The sequence below is a fragment of the Gymnogyps californianus genome, chromosome 18, assembly GCF_018139145.2.
Source record: "Gymnogyps californianus isolate 813 chromosome 18, ASM1813914v2, whole genome shotgun sequence".
Taxonomy (NCBI): domain Eukaryota; kingdom Metazoa; phylum Chordata; class Aves; order Accipitriformes; family Cathartidae; genus Gymnogyps; species Gymnogyps californianus.
The window spans coordinates 9,637,359-9,653,494 of NC_059488.1; the positions used below are offsets into that span (position 1 = coordinate 9,637,359).

At 48.1% G+C, this 16,136-nt stretch overlaps 1 protein-coding gene across 1 annotated transcript in view; it reads right to left on the minus strand.

Moving 5' to 3' along the window:
- The window catches only part of GPSM1 (G protein signaling modulator 1), an 84,939-nt gene that overhangs the window by 55,300 nt on the left and 13,503 nt on the right, over window positions 1-16,136 (minus strand). Inside the window, exons 2-4 of the mRNA XM_050908170.1 lie at window positions 1,446-1,667; window positions 777-912; window positions 345-487 (exon numbers count right to left, since the gene is read on the minus strand). Of these exons, the coding sequence (XP_050764127.1) occupies window positions 345-487; window positions 777-912; window positions 1,446-1,666 (500 nt within the window). The 5' untranslated portion in view covers window position 1,667. The remainder of the gene's footprint in view (window positions 1-344; window positions 488-776; window positions 913-1,445; window positions 1,668-16,136) is intronic.

Below are 16,136 nucleotides of genomic sequence, written 5' to 3' on the forward strand. Positions count from 1 at the left end.
GCTGAGCCCAGTGTCTCATTCTTTGCAACAAACATCTTCCAGAGCTCCCACATCCTCAGTGGCCCAGGAAACAAATCCCCGCTTTGAGAAATGCTTCCAACAGGGCTCAGTAAAAATTGTCACCTTGCACCCCACGCAGCTATCATTAGCCTAACGGTTATCAGAGCTCAGCCAACCTGCAGACCCTGAAAGCTGTCAGCAGAACAGGAACACCACAAATGCAGATTATGATCTGAGCAGGATAAGTGCAACAAAGGTGTACCTGTGTGCATTTTAGCAATCGCTGATGCCTGACCAGCCCTGTTCCCTGCAGGAGAAAGAGTTGGCCAAGCTTGAATACTTACTCATAATATTCTGAAGCTTTCTGTAGCGTCTCCTTGACTTCTTGAGGCAGGAAGCCTGGGTCCTGGGCCATGTTCCAAGATAAGTGCTTTCCCTTTGCATGGTAAACATTTCCTATATTATAGAGTGCCCTGGCTTCACCTACCTAAAGGGAGGAAGAACAGGGAGCAGCAAGGTATTACAGTTCACGTCTCAATACGGACATTTCCATTGCTGGGCAGAGATGGTCAAAGCCAGGAGGCCCACATTTGCCTTCACTGTCATGGCAGCTGTTATCGCCAGCAGCATGAGACCTGTGACGGCAGCCAGAAGGGAGAACTTTACACTCCACCTCCTTCCAAAGCCCACCTTCACCATATCACATTTACTGACTTGCAGACAGATTATTTTTAAAGCTGTGAAATAGTTCCTGTTGGATGCCATGAACCAATTACCTTGTCTCCCTGCTCCTGAGAAATGTCCAAGTGTCTCTGGCAACAAACCACAGCTTCATCAAACTGCCCAAGTATTTTCAATGTATTCCCGAGGTTGCCACTTGCCTTGGCTTCTCCAATGCGGTCCCCGATGGTTCTACAAGATGACCGGAGGAACGAAGAAAGGCGTTAAAGAGCTCACAGATTTTTATTCACCAACTGTTGGAGGCAGAATTCAAGCTGCAGCAAGCGCTGCATAGTATGTACACCACGTTCAGCAGTTCCCAGCACACACGCCTGGCTGGAGCACTTCATACAGGCGCTCTCAATTTTGAAGACAGATCCTTGTTGCCTGCTTCACTGTCTCAGGTGAACTGCTCTAATGACTTCAGGTGTACTTACGAGTGCCTGGGGACAGGAGAATTGGACACTGCCCTGCTCTTGCTCCAAGTGCCCTCCTCACATCCATATCCCTTTCTCCACCTCCCCGCTCTGAAAGCAGCTGGCCCATTCTTGTTGCCTCCTGAGTTCTCCACAGGACAGTCACCTCATGCCTCAGGGCTAGTTTTGGATGCTTATTTCTGGGGCAGATTCCCTCAGGCTGCTGGGTTCAGACCCCACAGAACTTGCCTTCGCTCAGGCCCTGACAGGTTGAGTCTGATTAGGATGAAGCACTGCTGACATGCTTACCTGGCCAGGGTAAGGTCGTGTTTATGGTACTCCAGGGCCTTGGAGTACTCCTTTAGGTAGAAATAGGCATTGCCCAGCTGACTGTAGATGGCACTGAGAGTCTTCAGGTCCTCTGTCCCCACCTGCACTGCTGCTTCGAAGAAGGCTGCCCCAGCTTTGAAGTCCCCAGCCTTGCACAAGCGCTCTCCTTCCAGGGCCAGTTCCAGGCAGGATGCCTCCATTCTGCCAAAAGCAAGACCATCATTTCTAGACGAGTTAGACTGCAGCGCACCCACGCTGCTATGCAATGGTTAAAAAGTTTACTTCATTGTACACCTTTAATTACTCACTGCACCAGGAAAAAAACCTACAAAAAACCCCCACCCTGGAGGGAGCCACCCTCCAGAGAGCAGCTGCCTCTCTGCATTGAGCCCCAAGCACCAAGGCACCAGCCCCAGGTCAAACACTGTTTGGGTGATAACAACTCAGGGACATGCAGCTAGCACACCTCAGCGGTGTGGACACCAGCTTTCAGTAGACGTGGTGGGCACTCAGCCCCTCTGAGAAACCAGCCTCCTGGGCATGAGACACAGGAGCATCCGGATTTACAGACAGCATCTGCAAGTGGCCAAAGGCAGCCCCTGGATTCCCAGTAGGAATCTGGACAAGAAACTCGGGGCTCCTGGCTCTCAAGATGCACACTCATATCGCAAGAGTAACATGGCATCTGTTTTTCTTCCAGGTGGTGCACAGCGCAGAAGCCACGTACCCATGCCTGCACCACTTTCCCTAGGGTAACAGAGAAGGTAGCCAAACGGTAACACATTTTTATTGGATACCAGAGAAAACCCTGGACTGTGCAGAATTTCTTGGCTGAGCAGCTTCCAGTGCTCAGTGTCTGCTTTTCATTAACTCTCCTGCTGTCACTTTTTCCACATGCGCTCTGCACATTAGCCTCCAGGCTAGCTTTCCTCCCTTGCATTTCTCAACACCTTTGGCTATGGCGCATGCCGTGCTGTCAGCGCGAGCACTTTGCGAGCCAGCAGAGAGGAGCGAGACCAGCGATACTGCTTCAAGAGAAAGGAAACATGCTCCTTTAAGTGCTCCACCAAGTCCTCTCTAAGTTACAGCTGTCCCTGTTAGACCATGTGTAACCGAAGTTCTCAGAAGGGACAGAGCATGCATTTGAAAGCTTACATTTGGAAATGTCTTGCCTGCTGCAAAGTCAGCCCCTTCATGAGGTGGATGGACACAGCATGTTCCTGCTCCTCTATTTAGACGCTTCTCTTTGCTCTTTTTGGCATTTTCATTTCTGCTCAATGTATTTTTAAAAGTCAAAACTATCTAGGTCAAAGGTGGACATCTGCTCAGAAAAAACATAGCTCACTTGTCCAGAGTCAGAAAAGCAAGGGTCAGACAAAAGATAATAAAGGTCCAAAGGCGGTTTCTATTCTGTTCTCAGGCAAAGAGCACGTGCAGGAAGTTTGACTGTGGTACCCAGACCAAGAGAACAACTTGCTCATCATCACTGTGATAGCAGCAGCCCAGCCGACATCTCCTGTAGCGGCTTCCTGCTGAGCCCTAGAAGATGCTTCCCCCCAAAGCCCCCCTTACAACGAGCCAAGGCCCAGCCCCTGCAAGCAGGGTCTCTGCAGACCAAGGCTGAGGTGTGCTGGCCAAGCCAGGGCACTCTGCACTGCTCTGGCTTCTCTCCCTGAGGGCACAACCTGCCAGCACCATGCACTCACATGCCTCCCGGGCACACTGACTTCAGGGCAGAGTTCCTCCTGCTCCAGGTCTGCGCTCCAGTATCTTCTGCCCAAGTCTGCGCCCAGCACTCGCCTCCTGCTGCTGCAAAGGGGCACGGGGAGATGCACATACAAAATACCAATCCTGATCCATTTTTCCTACAAACAGGCAGAATGGTGTTTTCTCAGCTGCCAGGAAACAAAGCCAGTTCCTCTATGAGCAAGGCATAAACTGTCTAAAATCCAACCCTATTTGCCTGGCAATATCCCTGCTAAGTTGGCTCTATATGGCTCCAAACACCCAACACCTGGCAGCCCGACAGCATTCCCCAAAGCAGGACAACCCCCAGGGAGTGTCCAAACAAAAACACAGGCGAAAGACCTGGTTTCAGACTCTCCCTCCAAACACACTTGTGACCTCTCCTGTCTCACTGTTCATTTGTCCCCAAAACCACCGAGTAACAAGAGGGAGAATGGGATTGTGAAGCAGCTCATTTGAGCTCCCACCTCAAACTTCCACACAAATACTCGATTTCAAGCTCACTGCAGAGCCTACATTTGAGTGGCTATTTCACTTGTGCAAGAAGGCTGCTTGCAGTGCCAGTGCAGCATCAGTCCCTGCCTCAACTTCCATTTGATAGGGGAAATAAAAATATTAAGACTGTTAATACTACAAATGTTTAACTTCTCTCTACTGATCTTCTTGCTAGACCACATGAAAATGAGTAAGAATGAGCTTCTGCTACAGCATGTTGAATTAGAGGGACCCATTTGGGGATCATACCAAACTTCTATCAGTTCCAAGGCACATTTATGGTTAGTAGATCACTAGAGCAGTTATCTGGTGCCATCATCAGGTATTGACAGGTCTCTGCCGATACATCCTGAACAGCTGAAAGGCGGCTTGGGACTGAAGAAAGACAGGGAACACCTTAGACTCAAATCAGCATTTTAAGTTCAGGCAGCTTAACGGAGATGAATCTTGAGGGGACTTGAAATGCAGGAATGAGCCACTGTCACAGGAACTAATGTTGAGTTCCAGTTAGAAGACGGCAGAGAGAGAGAGAGAAGCCAATTTCAACTTAATTTCAGTTCAAATTTCAACACAAACAAAAGTCTTCCGAATATCCAGGTTCTCTTTAAGAGACTGAGTTCAACTGTGAACAGTCTAAAAACTGAGCTGGAGACCAGTTTCCCTAATTCATGACATTGCAGTCTAGTACGGATCAAATTTGTTGTGCAATTTGAATAGCTTGAAGTGAGGGTTCCCATCCACGCAACGCAGAAAACCCTACGGCAACAAAACCCAGCTACACACTCCAAGGGTGGCATCTTGCTCAGGCCATATTTGCCAGTGGAAACATAACCAGAAGTTAAATTTGTGCCTTAGGGCCTGCATTCTGATACACTCACACACACTTGCACGCACTTGCACTCTCCGGGTGCTATCCTGGTGTTCCCATAGTAACTATTCAGGCACAAGGCAGTGACATGACCCTCCAGTGCACACTGTCTTTAATTAAAATCTGTTTGTCCTTGAACAGGCTGCTTTGCAGAGTATCTGACTTATCTAATTAACATCACTGCTGAGTTTGGGACCTAAGCAAACAAGGGGAAGGGAGAGGAGGCTTTTTCACCGCATCGCACACTGCCAAGCCTTTGCTGCCATGTAAAGGGACAAGAGTCAAGTATAGCAATTATTAGTAGAAACCCAATCCACTTCTAAAACCCACCTGCCCTTCCCATATCCTCGGGGCCCCACAGCCAGAGCTAGTTCTGGGAAGCAACTTTGCATGCAGTTCAGTCACTGCAGGCTTCAAAGCACTCAGAAACACAACGCCAAGGGCAAAGGAACCAACTAAAGGTCAATGAACAAACTGAAGCACACTAAAACACTCCACGTACAACAGCTTCCAAAGGCCATAGCTCAACTGTCCATAAGAAAAGGCTAGAAGGGTGATTTAGGCAGAAGATAGGAATCTGCTGTTCAAGTGAGCCAACCTGAACCATCTTGACAGACTGGCAAAGGAAAGGGAAAACAGTCTGCAATGACAGACTCAAGTTACAGCCCCAGTTCCTCCCACAGCACATGCCTGAGCCCTCCCCTACCTCCTCTCCTGCAGGTTGCGCATTTTCTGAACAAACCCAGAGCTCTAAGCCCACTGGCAGAAGGAAGCCGCGGGGCTGAGGTCTACTTGGAATAATTTTGCAAACAGGTCTCTTAAGTACACATGCAGGATCCTGGGTTCTGAAGATGCTGATGGCATCTTCACGTCCATACAACATGCGCTGCTGTCCAGTTTTCAACTGGTCTCTAGTTTCCACTCCATCTGCATGGGCAACATTACCATTAAGTTACTGGAATCTTGAACTGTGTTTATCTGGGACACTCCTTTTTCTCTCCATATGCTGCCCTTGAAAGGGAAGGGGAAAAGAGCATTGCTTTTGTTTCCAGAGACCTAGAGAAAGTAATGTCTTCTTTCCTCTAAGAAATACAATATCCTTTGTCCGCTGTTGGTTTCAGATAGCAGATAGGTGAGTTCACAGCTGAAGTCCAGGAACAAGAGAGTGTCTTGGTTCACTCACATATTTTCAGCGCTGCCCAAAGAAAAAGGGCCCTAGAAGAGTCCGCAAGATGGTCAAAGGCAAGCAGCTCCCTCCTTTCCGAATTGGTCTCTTCCCAAAGCACTTCGCCTCTGTGGTCACATCAGCTATTCCTGTTGGTGCCTCTTTGCTCCAAGAGCAGAAGGACTTCTGCTGCTACGAACCTCTCGTCAGGTGAGGAGCTCAGGGTTCCTCCAAAAAAGGGTCACCTTTGGGCAGAAGCACTCATTAGTTTGACAGGCTCCAAAGAGGCCTCATCCATCTGCCACCCAGGAAGCTTTGCAAGTTGCAGAAATGATCTGAGCCGTTCTCAGACTGGGGAAAAGCAAGAGAAGGCGGATCCCACAGAGCACATCCCTGACCATTTAAATGGGCTCCACATCATCCCCATTTGAGAAGGCACAGCCTTCTACCCTCCAGCCCCCAGGTATTAAGTTCCTCCTCAGCTGACACAGAGGCAACACGCCTGGGCCTGTACCACCTCAGCAAGCACCTACTATTCATGTCTTAATACCAGAAAAGAAGATTCAGTCCTTCCTGAGACCGGCAAATTACTGCTGACAAGCTGAAGGTGCTGGGCTTGGCCATATGGTGTGGTTCAGAAGAGAGACACTGCAGCACATGAGCTGCTTTTCCACAGCTAAGACGCTGGAGCTTGTTAATGCAATTCTCCCACCGTGCTCAACCTTTTAGCTAACAGCACAGGATGTCCCCGACTGTGGGTTTGAACAAAGACATGGGGAGGGGGGGGAAGCTCACTTGAAGCAGGCCCTGTTCATAAGCCTTGCCCTAAATGAGTGCAAACCACTCATGCAGACTTGCATGTTCCTCCAGACAGGCAGGATTTCCAAGTGTTTACAGAAGTCACATCCCAGACTCCAAGGCCCACCACAAGCAGCCGGGAAGGTCTGACAACCTTCCTAGATCAAGTCCCAGACCAAAACAAGACTACACCACGTATAAGCAAAATGTTTTCTCCTGAGTGCATTGAGATGACAGACTATGTCAAGTCTGGCCAGGTAAGAACAAAGTTTTGAAGACAGCAGTTGTAATCTAGAAATCAGAACAGTGCCGGTGTGTACAGCAACGAGTCCCAGCATCAGTTCCCAACTGGAGCGCTAAGCAAGTCCCACAGCTCCTCTGCACCTTGGGTTATATACACATCTGTAAAACAGCAATGAAGGTGACTCCCAGAGCACTTTGAGATCCTTTTGCAAAAGGTACTTCAAAAAGGCCAATATATGTGTTTAAGAAACAACAACAAAAAGAACAAACTTTTTAAAAGCAGTAAGAGGCCAAATATAAACCCAATGTTTGGCCACAAGTGAGTGAGGCAATCTGCACAGCATTCCGCCAGAGGAATGAGTGAGGGGCATAACGCTGGCAGATCACTCGGCCCCCATCAACGCGACAGCTGCGAATTTCAAACCTGGGAACTGATGTTGCTTCTGACACTCGCATGAGGCAGAAAAGGGTGACCTTCCACCGTGCGGTGACAGGGATGAGGAAGTCTCTTTCCAGTACAACACAGGGCAGGGCCACCCTCCCTCCTCCTCAACTTCTTCTTTAACAGATAACTGATCTGAAGGCAGAAAGAGCCGAGAAGAACAGGAAGAGCAGATATTGCCTTTAACAACAAGATTTCCCAGGGTCATTCATCACTGTCAGATAGCAGCTAATGATGATCTGTATCACAGATTGCCTTTTGGCTGCCTTGCAAGCTAGCTGAAAAAATTAAAGAGTAAAAATGTTCCTTTACAAAAGGTGCACAGGCAAAATGCAAGGACTCTGACGCATCAAATGTTTTCAAGCAACACAGCAATATGGAGGAGGCAACAAGGGTCCCAGGAGCGCTGGGGATGCTGAGAACACTGCCAAGTAAGAAACAAAGCAAACAGCACGAGGTGTTACCAGTGCCATTAACAATGATCAGCATGACTGCTGTCAAAACAACACTATAATTAGGACTTGTGTGATGATATAGGTCCCCAGAGGGGGAACACTACTCATAACGTGTGTTCAGAAGCTTGGAGCTACAGTCAGACCTCCCAACACCCCACTCTCCCCCAAATCTTGTGTCTCCCTTGCTAAATATTCCAAGAAAAAAAACACTGCATGGACAACATCAGACTCGTCCTCCCCCTGCTAGGCTGGAAAACAACAGTACAGACTGCCTTTAGCCAAGAGCTGTTCTGCAGGATCATGGGCTACGCACTGACCCAAAGCTCAGGGCTGCCACAGCTCCTGCAGCCCAGGAGATAGGGCCACTGAAGCCAGAGTAAGGACACTGCAACATCCCACCTCTCCCAGGAGATACGGCCACAGAAGCCAGAGTAGGACACAGCGACATCCCTCCTCCTCTCAGGTCTGCACCTCAGCCCCACGTCCGCTCCAGGCAGGCAGAAAAAGAGGAGATAATCCAGTGTCCAGCAATTAAACTTGTCTTACTCCAACCCTCCCTTTCACACATTCAGGACTGTCTTGCTCGGACTGTCTTGCTCACAGCACTTACCCTGCTGACAACAAATCCGTCAAGCTACGCAGAAAATAATCACAGCACAAGACAGAGCTAGGAGACAGTTGTCTGCTGCCTTAAATATTGTAAAGCTCACAGGGCAAGAGAACCTCTTCCTGCCTGCAAGGTGAAACTGCTTTTAAAAAAAAAAAAAAAAAAGATATTTATAGGTATTTGATTCATATTAGTGGGGGCGATTGCAAAACTCATTCCCAATCAGAGCTGCTGTAGTTCTAAAGTCAGAAATAAAACCCAAGCTTTTAGACAGGAGGTAAGGCAGAAAAAAAACCACCAACAGTAGTAAAAAAACCCCCTTAGTATATCTATTGATGTGAATTAATGAAGCAACAGACTTTAGCATCTTACTTGCAATCTGATTGAATTTTATACAAAAATAAATGTAATTTCAGAGCACTGATGACAGGGGCAATTAAACATTTTTTCCCAGTCAAAAAGGGATCAAGTTTATCAGGTGCTCAGTGTACATGTATATTCACTAACTTAACTAACTAAATATACATTTAAATAATGAACTGGCAGCACATCCTTAAAGAAAGTAATCAAGCTGGGAATTATTCCCCTTTAGTAATTTCCTTTCCCAGCCTTCGCACAGCTCCTGTACATGAAGAGCAGCCGATGACTCTGAACCACCAGATAACACAGCCAGGTAGGAGCTGCTCGAACGCCCCAGGGACGGTTCCCCTTCACTGCACGGGGACATGACGGAGGGAGCTCACATCCCACACTAACCAGCTCACGCTTCTCATGTGCCAAAGCCCATGTTGCGCTTGATGAAGCGTCTGACTATTTTCATGGGCTTCCCTATGTGAGGAAAACTATCCCAGATCCTCCTGATGCACAGCCCAAATTCATTCACGGTGAATTTACACCTGTTTTGCCTTGGGCCAGCACTGCGAGCCAGACTAGACCGCTCTTCTCTGCCTGGGGCACTCTCACAACGCGTTTCGGGCAGTTTCTCTCTGGCTACTCTGCCCCAGGCAGGGTCCTCGCTCCTCATCAAGCAATGCTTTCCTCACAACAGGCTGGGGGCTCACGTCGTCGTATCACCAGCACATACACAGCTGCCTCTCTCTCTCACTTGCTCCCAAATGATGACCTCCCATCTCCGAAAAGAAAATCTTATTACTAGCTCCTAAGTACACGTGCTTGCAACTTCATACCATTAAATATCATCACATTGCCATGACACCAGACCTATCAATCATTCAGTTCCTCCTAGTCAATACTCATCCTCCCCTGCACTGCTCGTACCTCCCTATCAGCAACCTGCTCTGTTTTGCAGGGAGGGCACTAATGAAAACACTCAATTAGCTCACTCCCAAGACCAGTTCTTGTGCAATGCGGCCAGCGATGCCTCTCCACCCTGCCGACAGCTCTCCTTGCAGCGCGGCCCCTCGCTTCCCACCCACGTCACAACCCAAGCGCTAATCCCCTCCTGACAAGCGGTTTCCCACAAGGCACCATAGCAAACACAGGCTGGCAGGGAAGGGTGACAAACAAATCAAGATATACGTGAAAGTAGCCTGACTCAAACTACTTTTGGTAGTTTGAAACCAGCACATGGAAGCTAATTTCCCTCCAGTCAATTGAGGGCAGAACCTCTGGGGCACTTTGACCTACATGTCACCTTATTAGTGAGGAGAAGAAAATAAAATCTCTTGTTTAGTTTGGAGAGGAAAGGTCAAACATGAAACAATGAATGCTGCACCCAGTCCTTCCCAGCTTCTGAATTAGTTCCAAGCATCTGGGCCAGTTTCCTTCACATTTCCTGAAGCACGTGAGGTGCTGCAGAGGCAGCTCTGTGCCACCAGCACATCTGGAGGGGAGAAGGTTTCCACTCCACACACTTTCACTGGTAGTACTATTGCAGTGAGTCCTTTCAGTGACCCCCGAACTGAAAATAATAAAATAATATATACACACACACACACTTATTGCTGCTTGAGAAGTGTTTGTTCAAGCTGGAGCTCCAGGGAGTACCAAGATGAAGCAGTTTTCATGGCAGTCTTTTGATAAGGGCATGAAACAGAGAATCCAGAGGGGAAAACCACAGGGAGTTCTGGAAGCTGCTGGGTCTGTGCACTGGCTCCAGATTTCCTCTTCCACTCACTGATAGTAGCATCAGTGCTCAACAGTAGTCATTTCAGTTAATTGCTATCTACCATTAGCTGCAGAGTACTTACAAGGGATTCAATTCCACTGCATATTTGCTAATAAATACCAAATGACAGTGAGGAAGACAGCTGTATTTAGTTGCATTTACCCTCTTATTAGCAGAGCTGAATAAGACCCCATTTCAATTCATAATGGCTCCAACAAGCTGCGTCATTGTCAGAAATTCAAATTCAAACTCCCCATTGCCTGCTTGAAAGCAAAAGTCATCCAGCACTCCCCTACTTACACAACTCCCCTATGGCTGCACACAACTCTCCACTTGACCAAGGGCCACACAGAACAACTACCTCTGTGGCTTTGATCCATGGGGACGGTGAGAACTGAAGGCAGATGGGAGTTATTTGCTGGTTTAGCAGCATTTTGTGAAGCAACTTATGATGCTGAACTAGTATGCGTAGAAACTTTTCAACCTAAGGACTGACAAATATTTTGCAAAGGTGCGAGGGTAGCTATTACCCCGTTTTGCAAAAAGGAAGCTAAGATACAGCAAGACATAACTTGCCCACAGTGAGTCAGCTGTAGAGAATGGAAAGGAACCTAGGAGCCCTGGCTCCCAGTGCCTCTGCCGGGTCCTCCCTTGCAAGCGCTGAATGAACCACTCAAACTAGAGCTGCTCTGTTGGGGATGAGGTGCAGCATTTTCCACCCAGGCAAGGACGCTCACACAGCTCGTGCCACCAGCTCAACGTGATGCCAAACAATCACTGAAGATCTAACCCTGCCCAAAGAGATGCCCCCAACTCCAGGAGCTTACGATACTCATGACCTCTAGAAACCTGCTCTACACTTGGAAGGACTGGGCTCTCAATAAATTATACACTGGTAATAATTATCTTGAATCCATGTACCAAATCTTTCCCACAAATACAGCTTAATCTGTAGCAAGAACAGAGAACACAATGAAATTTTTCTGTGTCATCTGAGGAGTGAAACCTCTAAAAGGCAATGAGCAAATTTAAGCCTTTGTGCTTCAAAATTACTCAAATATCAAAGGATCACAATGGGATGTAATTAACTTGCAGCATTTGAGAAAGCTCAGATGGGATTAAGGTGCAAATGTGAATTTCATCTCATCCAGGTTAACAGTTTCACTTGATGCCCAGTTTCAAAGCACTTAAATTATAAGATGCAAATACTTTCCAGGGTCTAAGGAAATTATAATTAAGGAGATACCAACTTGAAAATTAATTCATAAAAACATGTTCTGACTCCTGAATTAAAAAAAAAAAAAAAAAAATCCACCAAACATATGAACTGATCCAAGATGCCTCAGAAGAGGGACTGTGCAGGAGAACTCACTTTCAAGAAGAGTGAGAACGAAACCCTCTGAAGAGCCTACATCATAATCTCTCGGCATGGCTCATTAGCAGGGTATAAACCCAACCACCACCTGCCACTTGAGCTAAAGGAAAATAAGCGTAGAGGCCAGCAGCACTAGCTTGCCAAATGCTAGTGGACTAATGATGCTCATGGCTGAGGATGCTCTTTCCTTTCCAGGAGGCACAAAGGAGGACGCTCAATCTGTGCTTGTCTCACCCCGGCAACTGCAGACCACAGTCAAAGGGAACAGCTCTAACATCTGAAACCTGCCATGCAGAGTAGCAAGCAAGCCAGTCCCTGCATCAGGATGATTTTATAGGCATTCAGATTTTGTCACCGAGGATACTTGAAATGAACTCGGTGATTTCAGCACAATGAGGGAAACTTCCTGAGTTTTCCAAGAGCATTTTGCTTTCTTGTACAATGCTAGTGCCTTCAGTGAAATTAATCCATCACACCGCAATGAAACAACACTCTTGGGATGATTTCACCAGAAGTGAAGTGCTATTTCCTTCAGTCACTTCCAGAAACCAGAGAGCAAGAGAGGACATGCAGTCTGAATGGCTTTTCATTATAACATTACTTTGGCAATTAGGTCAACACATCCTCTCACTAAAATATATGCTGTGATTTAAATCAGCATACTGCTCCTGCTACAAAATACATTGGGTTACAATTACAATATACATTAGAAAACCAAATAGTCGGCTTATCAACAGCTATACAATGAAAACAGCTGATTTATTTATTACCCATTTTACTATTCAACTTCTATTACCCACCAAAATACAGGGGTTCATTCACGCCAAACTTGTTACTGAAAATGGCTGGATTCTGGTTTTGGGGATTATCTTTCCAAATTCAGAAGCACTGTAAATGAGACAAGAGATGTCCAGACTCAGACACCTCTTCTCTACAACTGCCCCACACCTGCCTCCCACAGACACGCAGCGGGGGCTCAGCAGCCAGCTCCCACCGGGCCAGCCGGGACCTCAGCTCAGCTGCTCTCCCAGAATGAGAGGGGACTGCCTGGCCCCTCCTGGCCCCTTCATCAGGGCCGGGGACAAGTCCTCATGGACCATCGTGGAGCTACAACACAGCGGTGCCAGCTCAGGTTAGACAAAGCGAGCGTGCAGCCTAGGACTCAAGCTATGAGACAGCTTTGACTGCAAGGCATCACAGCCTCCCCCTAATTCCTGCCCCAGGATCCTGCCACCCCCCCAGCTGCCGGCAGGGTCAAGCTCAGCTCCACAAATGCCACCCGGCACAATTGTTCCAGTTGTGCCATGTAACTGCACAGGCTGAGGGGCCTCATGAGATTTCCTTTCCTGCACACCCCGACTACTTTTCTGAAGCCAAGTGAAAGCAAGTTTTGTCTTCCCAGAAATACAGAGGCCACAGGCCCAAGTCTTTTCTCAGTTCAAGCTGCCTGGAAACTGCTCCAACTGCAGCCCCCCCCTTCTCCTTCCTCTCTCAACCTGCCAATTGCTCTTGCCTTGGAGCATGGACTTGCAGCAGGAAAACAACTGCATATTGAAAAGATGCTGCCAAGTCCCAGCAACACTAAGGACAATATTATGCTTAACCCTGACCAGACAAAGGAAGCCACCTCCGCCTGTCCCAGCCACCCAGCCCCTTGCCCATGCCCCCTCCACATGCACGGCCTCATCCCAAACCTCCCCTGCATCTGCCCAGCGCCAGCAGTCAGAGAGGCTGCACATGCTCCCTGCACACTGCCTCTTTCCTACCCACATGCCCAGCAAACCACTGATCCGCGCTCAGGGCACGGCAAACGGACTGTCATCGTGATGCAGGGTAAAAGGCAACGATGACAAAGTTCACACCACAGTTTTTCCACTGACTCCTCAGCAACCAACAGCCAATTTGGTTCTGTTCCCTTCCTGTCTCATCTGCTTCCCTTCAGCCTCAGGCCAAGTATTTAAAGCCGGGAGAGAGAGGCCTTTGGGATCTATCTGAAAACACACTCCCCAGATCTCATGCTCCTGGGCCATCCAGGCTTTGAGCCAGGGAGATGCTGAGCGATTGCAGCTCACCAAGAGACTGCTCAGGGTGCTCTGCACCAACACTCACACTTGAAAGGGATTTGAATGTGATCTTAGTGACCGGAACAGCATGAACCCGGCCATCCTTTACTTTCTGCAGAACTCACTGAAAAGCAATTAGCAGGAACCGAGTGATCAAGTCCAGCAAATCCAAACAAGCAGCAACTCCTTTTTCAAATTTCCACTTGGTAAAGCCAGTAAAGAGGGCAACATCAAGCCAGAGCACACCAGCGAGAGCCCGTGATAGTTTCTCCCCCGGTGATTACAGCCCTCTGTGCCCAAACCAGAGAAAGCCACAAAGGAAAACAGACACGGTGGTTCTCTGAGGTCGCAAAGAGCAGGTGGGCAGAGCTTGCGTCCAGGCTGGAAGCGACGCCAGACACTAGGACAGATTTTCATTGGCAAAGCTGTAGCAGAGCAGATTGCACCAATTCTACATTGTTTTTCTGCAGCTGTCTCATGCTCCGAGGGCTGTTAAAAGCATTGTCGTGCTCTCCCTGAAAATTTCAGGGGTGCTAAAAATCGGAAATCAGCCCAGACACACTCGTGCATTTGAAAGGCTGCCTTGGCAAACAGCGCAAGAGCTCAGGTGCAGGACACTGCTGTTCCACAGCCACAGGGCACCCCTCTGGATTTTCTAAAGATAATATTCCACATCTGTCTGAAAAAACCCAGGAAACAGAGGCTCCCCGAGAGCTCAGATATCAGCCAGGGGTCCTCTGCAGCCCTTGCCAGCATCTCTAGACACAGTTTCTGCAGCTCCTCTGTGCAAACCCAGACTCAGCAGAACAGCAGCAAAAGTGCTTTTGGGTTCTTCATGGCATTATGGAAAAATCTATCTGTGCCATCAGATTAATCTGCAAGCCTATAAATCAGAGCGTGGCAGGATTCCCAGAAGGCCACGCCATCGCCCCACAGCAACGCAGCTCTCATGCAAGGTGAGAATTATGCTCTGCTTTGCTAATCCAAGGAGAACAGACCCACTGTCTAGCACTGTGTGGCAGTCTGTGGCGGGTGTCTGCTGCCTCTGCGGGGAACCCTGGAGCTCCAGCATCCTGCAAGCTGGTTTCACTTCTTCCAGAGGATCATGTGGCTTAGCCCTCCACCGCATTTTCCCAAATTTTTAGCACTTCTGTCCTAGTATAGCTCCACGGATAACATCTACCCTGGAAACGCTTGGCACCACTGCACTGAACGTCTGTATGAATCAAATGCATGTAGGCAAGTCCCTGCTCCTCCCCGACACAGCACCACATCAGGTTTTGCTCCGACACTGTGGTATTAGTGTAATTCAATCACGTGCATAAATAGCAGGCAAGCATGTATCGCTATATGAGTTTGCCACATAGATCAAACCATGGTACATCTTTGCATCTGTGAAACTGACTCTGGTCCTGTTCTTCCATAGGAGGAATTTGTATAAAACATTTTGTTTCTTGGAAAGTCTCCCTGGATACAGCAAGAACGCTAATACTCGCCGTAATAATTTTCTCACTGCTATCACAAAATCATGAGTCCATATAATGATTTGCTTTTCAAGCAAATTGCAAAACTTATTATGCAAAAAAATAACGAAATTATGTTCTTCTATATGTTTCTTGGAATTGAGCCTTTGGTAAGGGGAATAAAAGGATGAAGCATCAGATTTTTAAGCTTTTCTATGTCAAAAAGCCTTCTCTGTTTTCCTCACAGAGTAGGGTAAAGGCCTGCAGCACATCCAACTCCAGCAAAATATCCTAGACTCCCTCCAAACCTCGGCACTTCTCTCTCCCATCTGACACAACAGCTACTGTTATGCCACAAGCAGACACTCTCCCATCCCTAGGACACCAGGTGAGGCTTCTAGTCCAACTGAGAGCCGGAGCGGATCCTCAGCTTACCAGGATGTTCTGCCTTCGCTGTACATAGCGGCAACCAGCCAGGCAGCTGTACCGCACCGAGAGCCACGCCTGCTGGGTTAGAGGCAGAACCCAATATCCTTTGCAAAGGGGACACCCTTTCCAAATCAAGCGTCCTAAGGCCATGTCCTTCATGGCTTTAACTTCAGATTCCTCCCCCCCTCCCCCATCCTCCATATTGCTTTCTCGCCCTCACCTTCCCTGCTGCTGCACAGTCCCCCTTGGCATGGCAAGTATTTGTTACTGTGCACGTAGAAAGGATGAAGCCAAAAGCTTAATGTTATATCATGTATACCTGCCTGATGGAAATGCACAGTTAAGGAGACGGAACAAGCAGGAACGGATAGTGGAGACCTCTCCACAGACCTA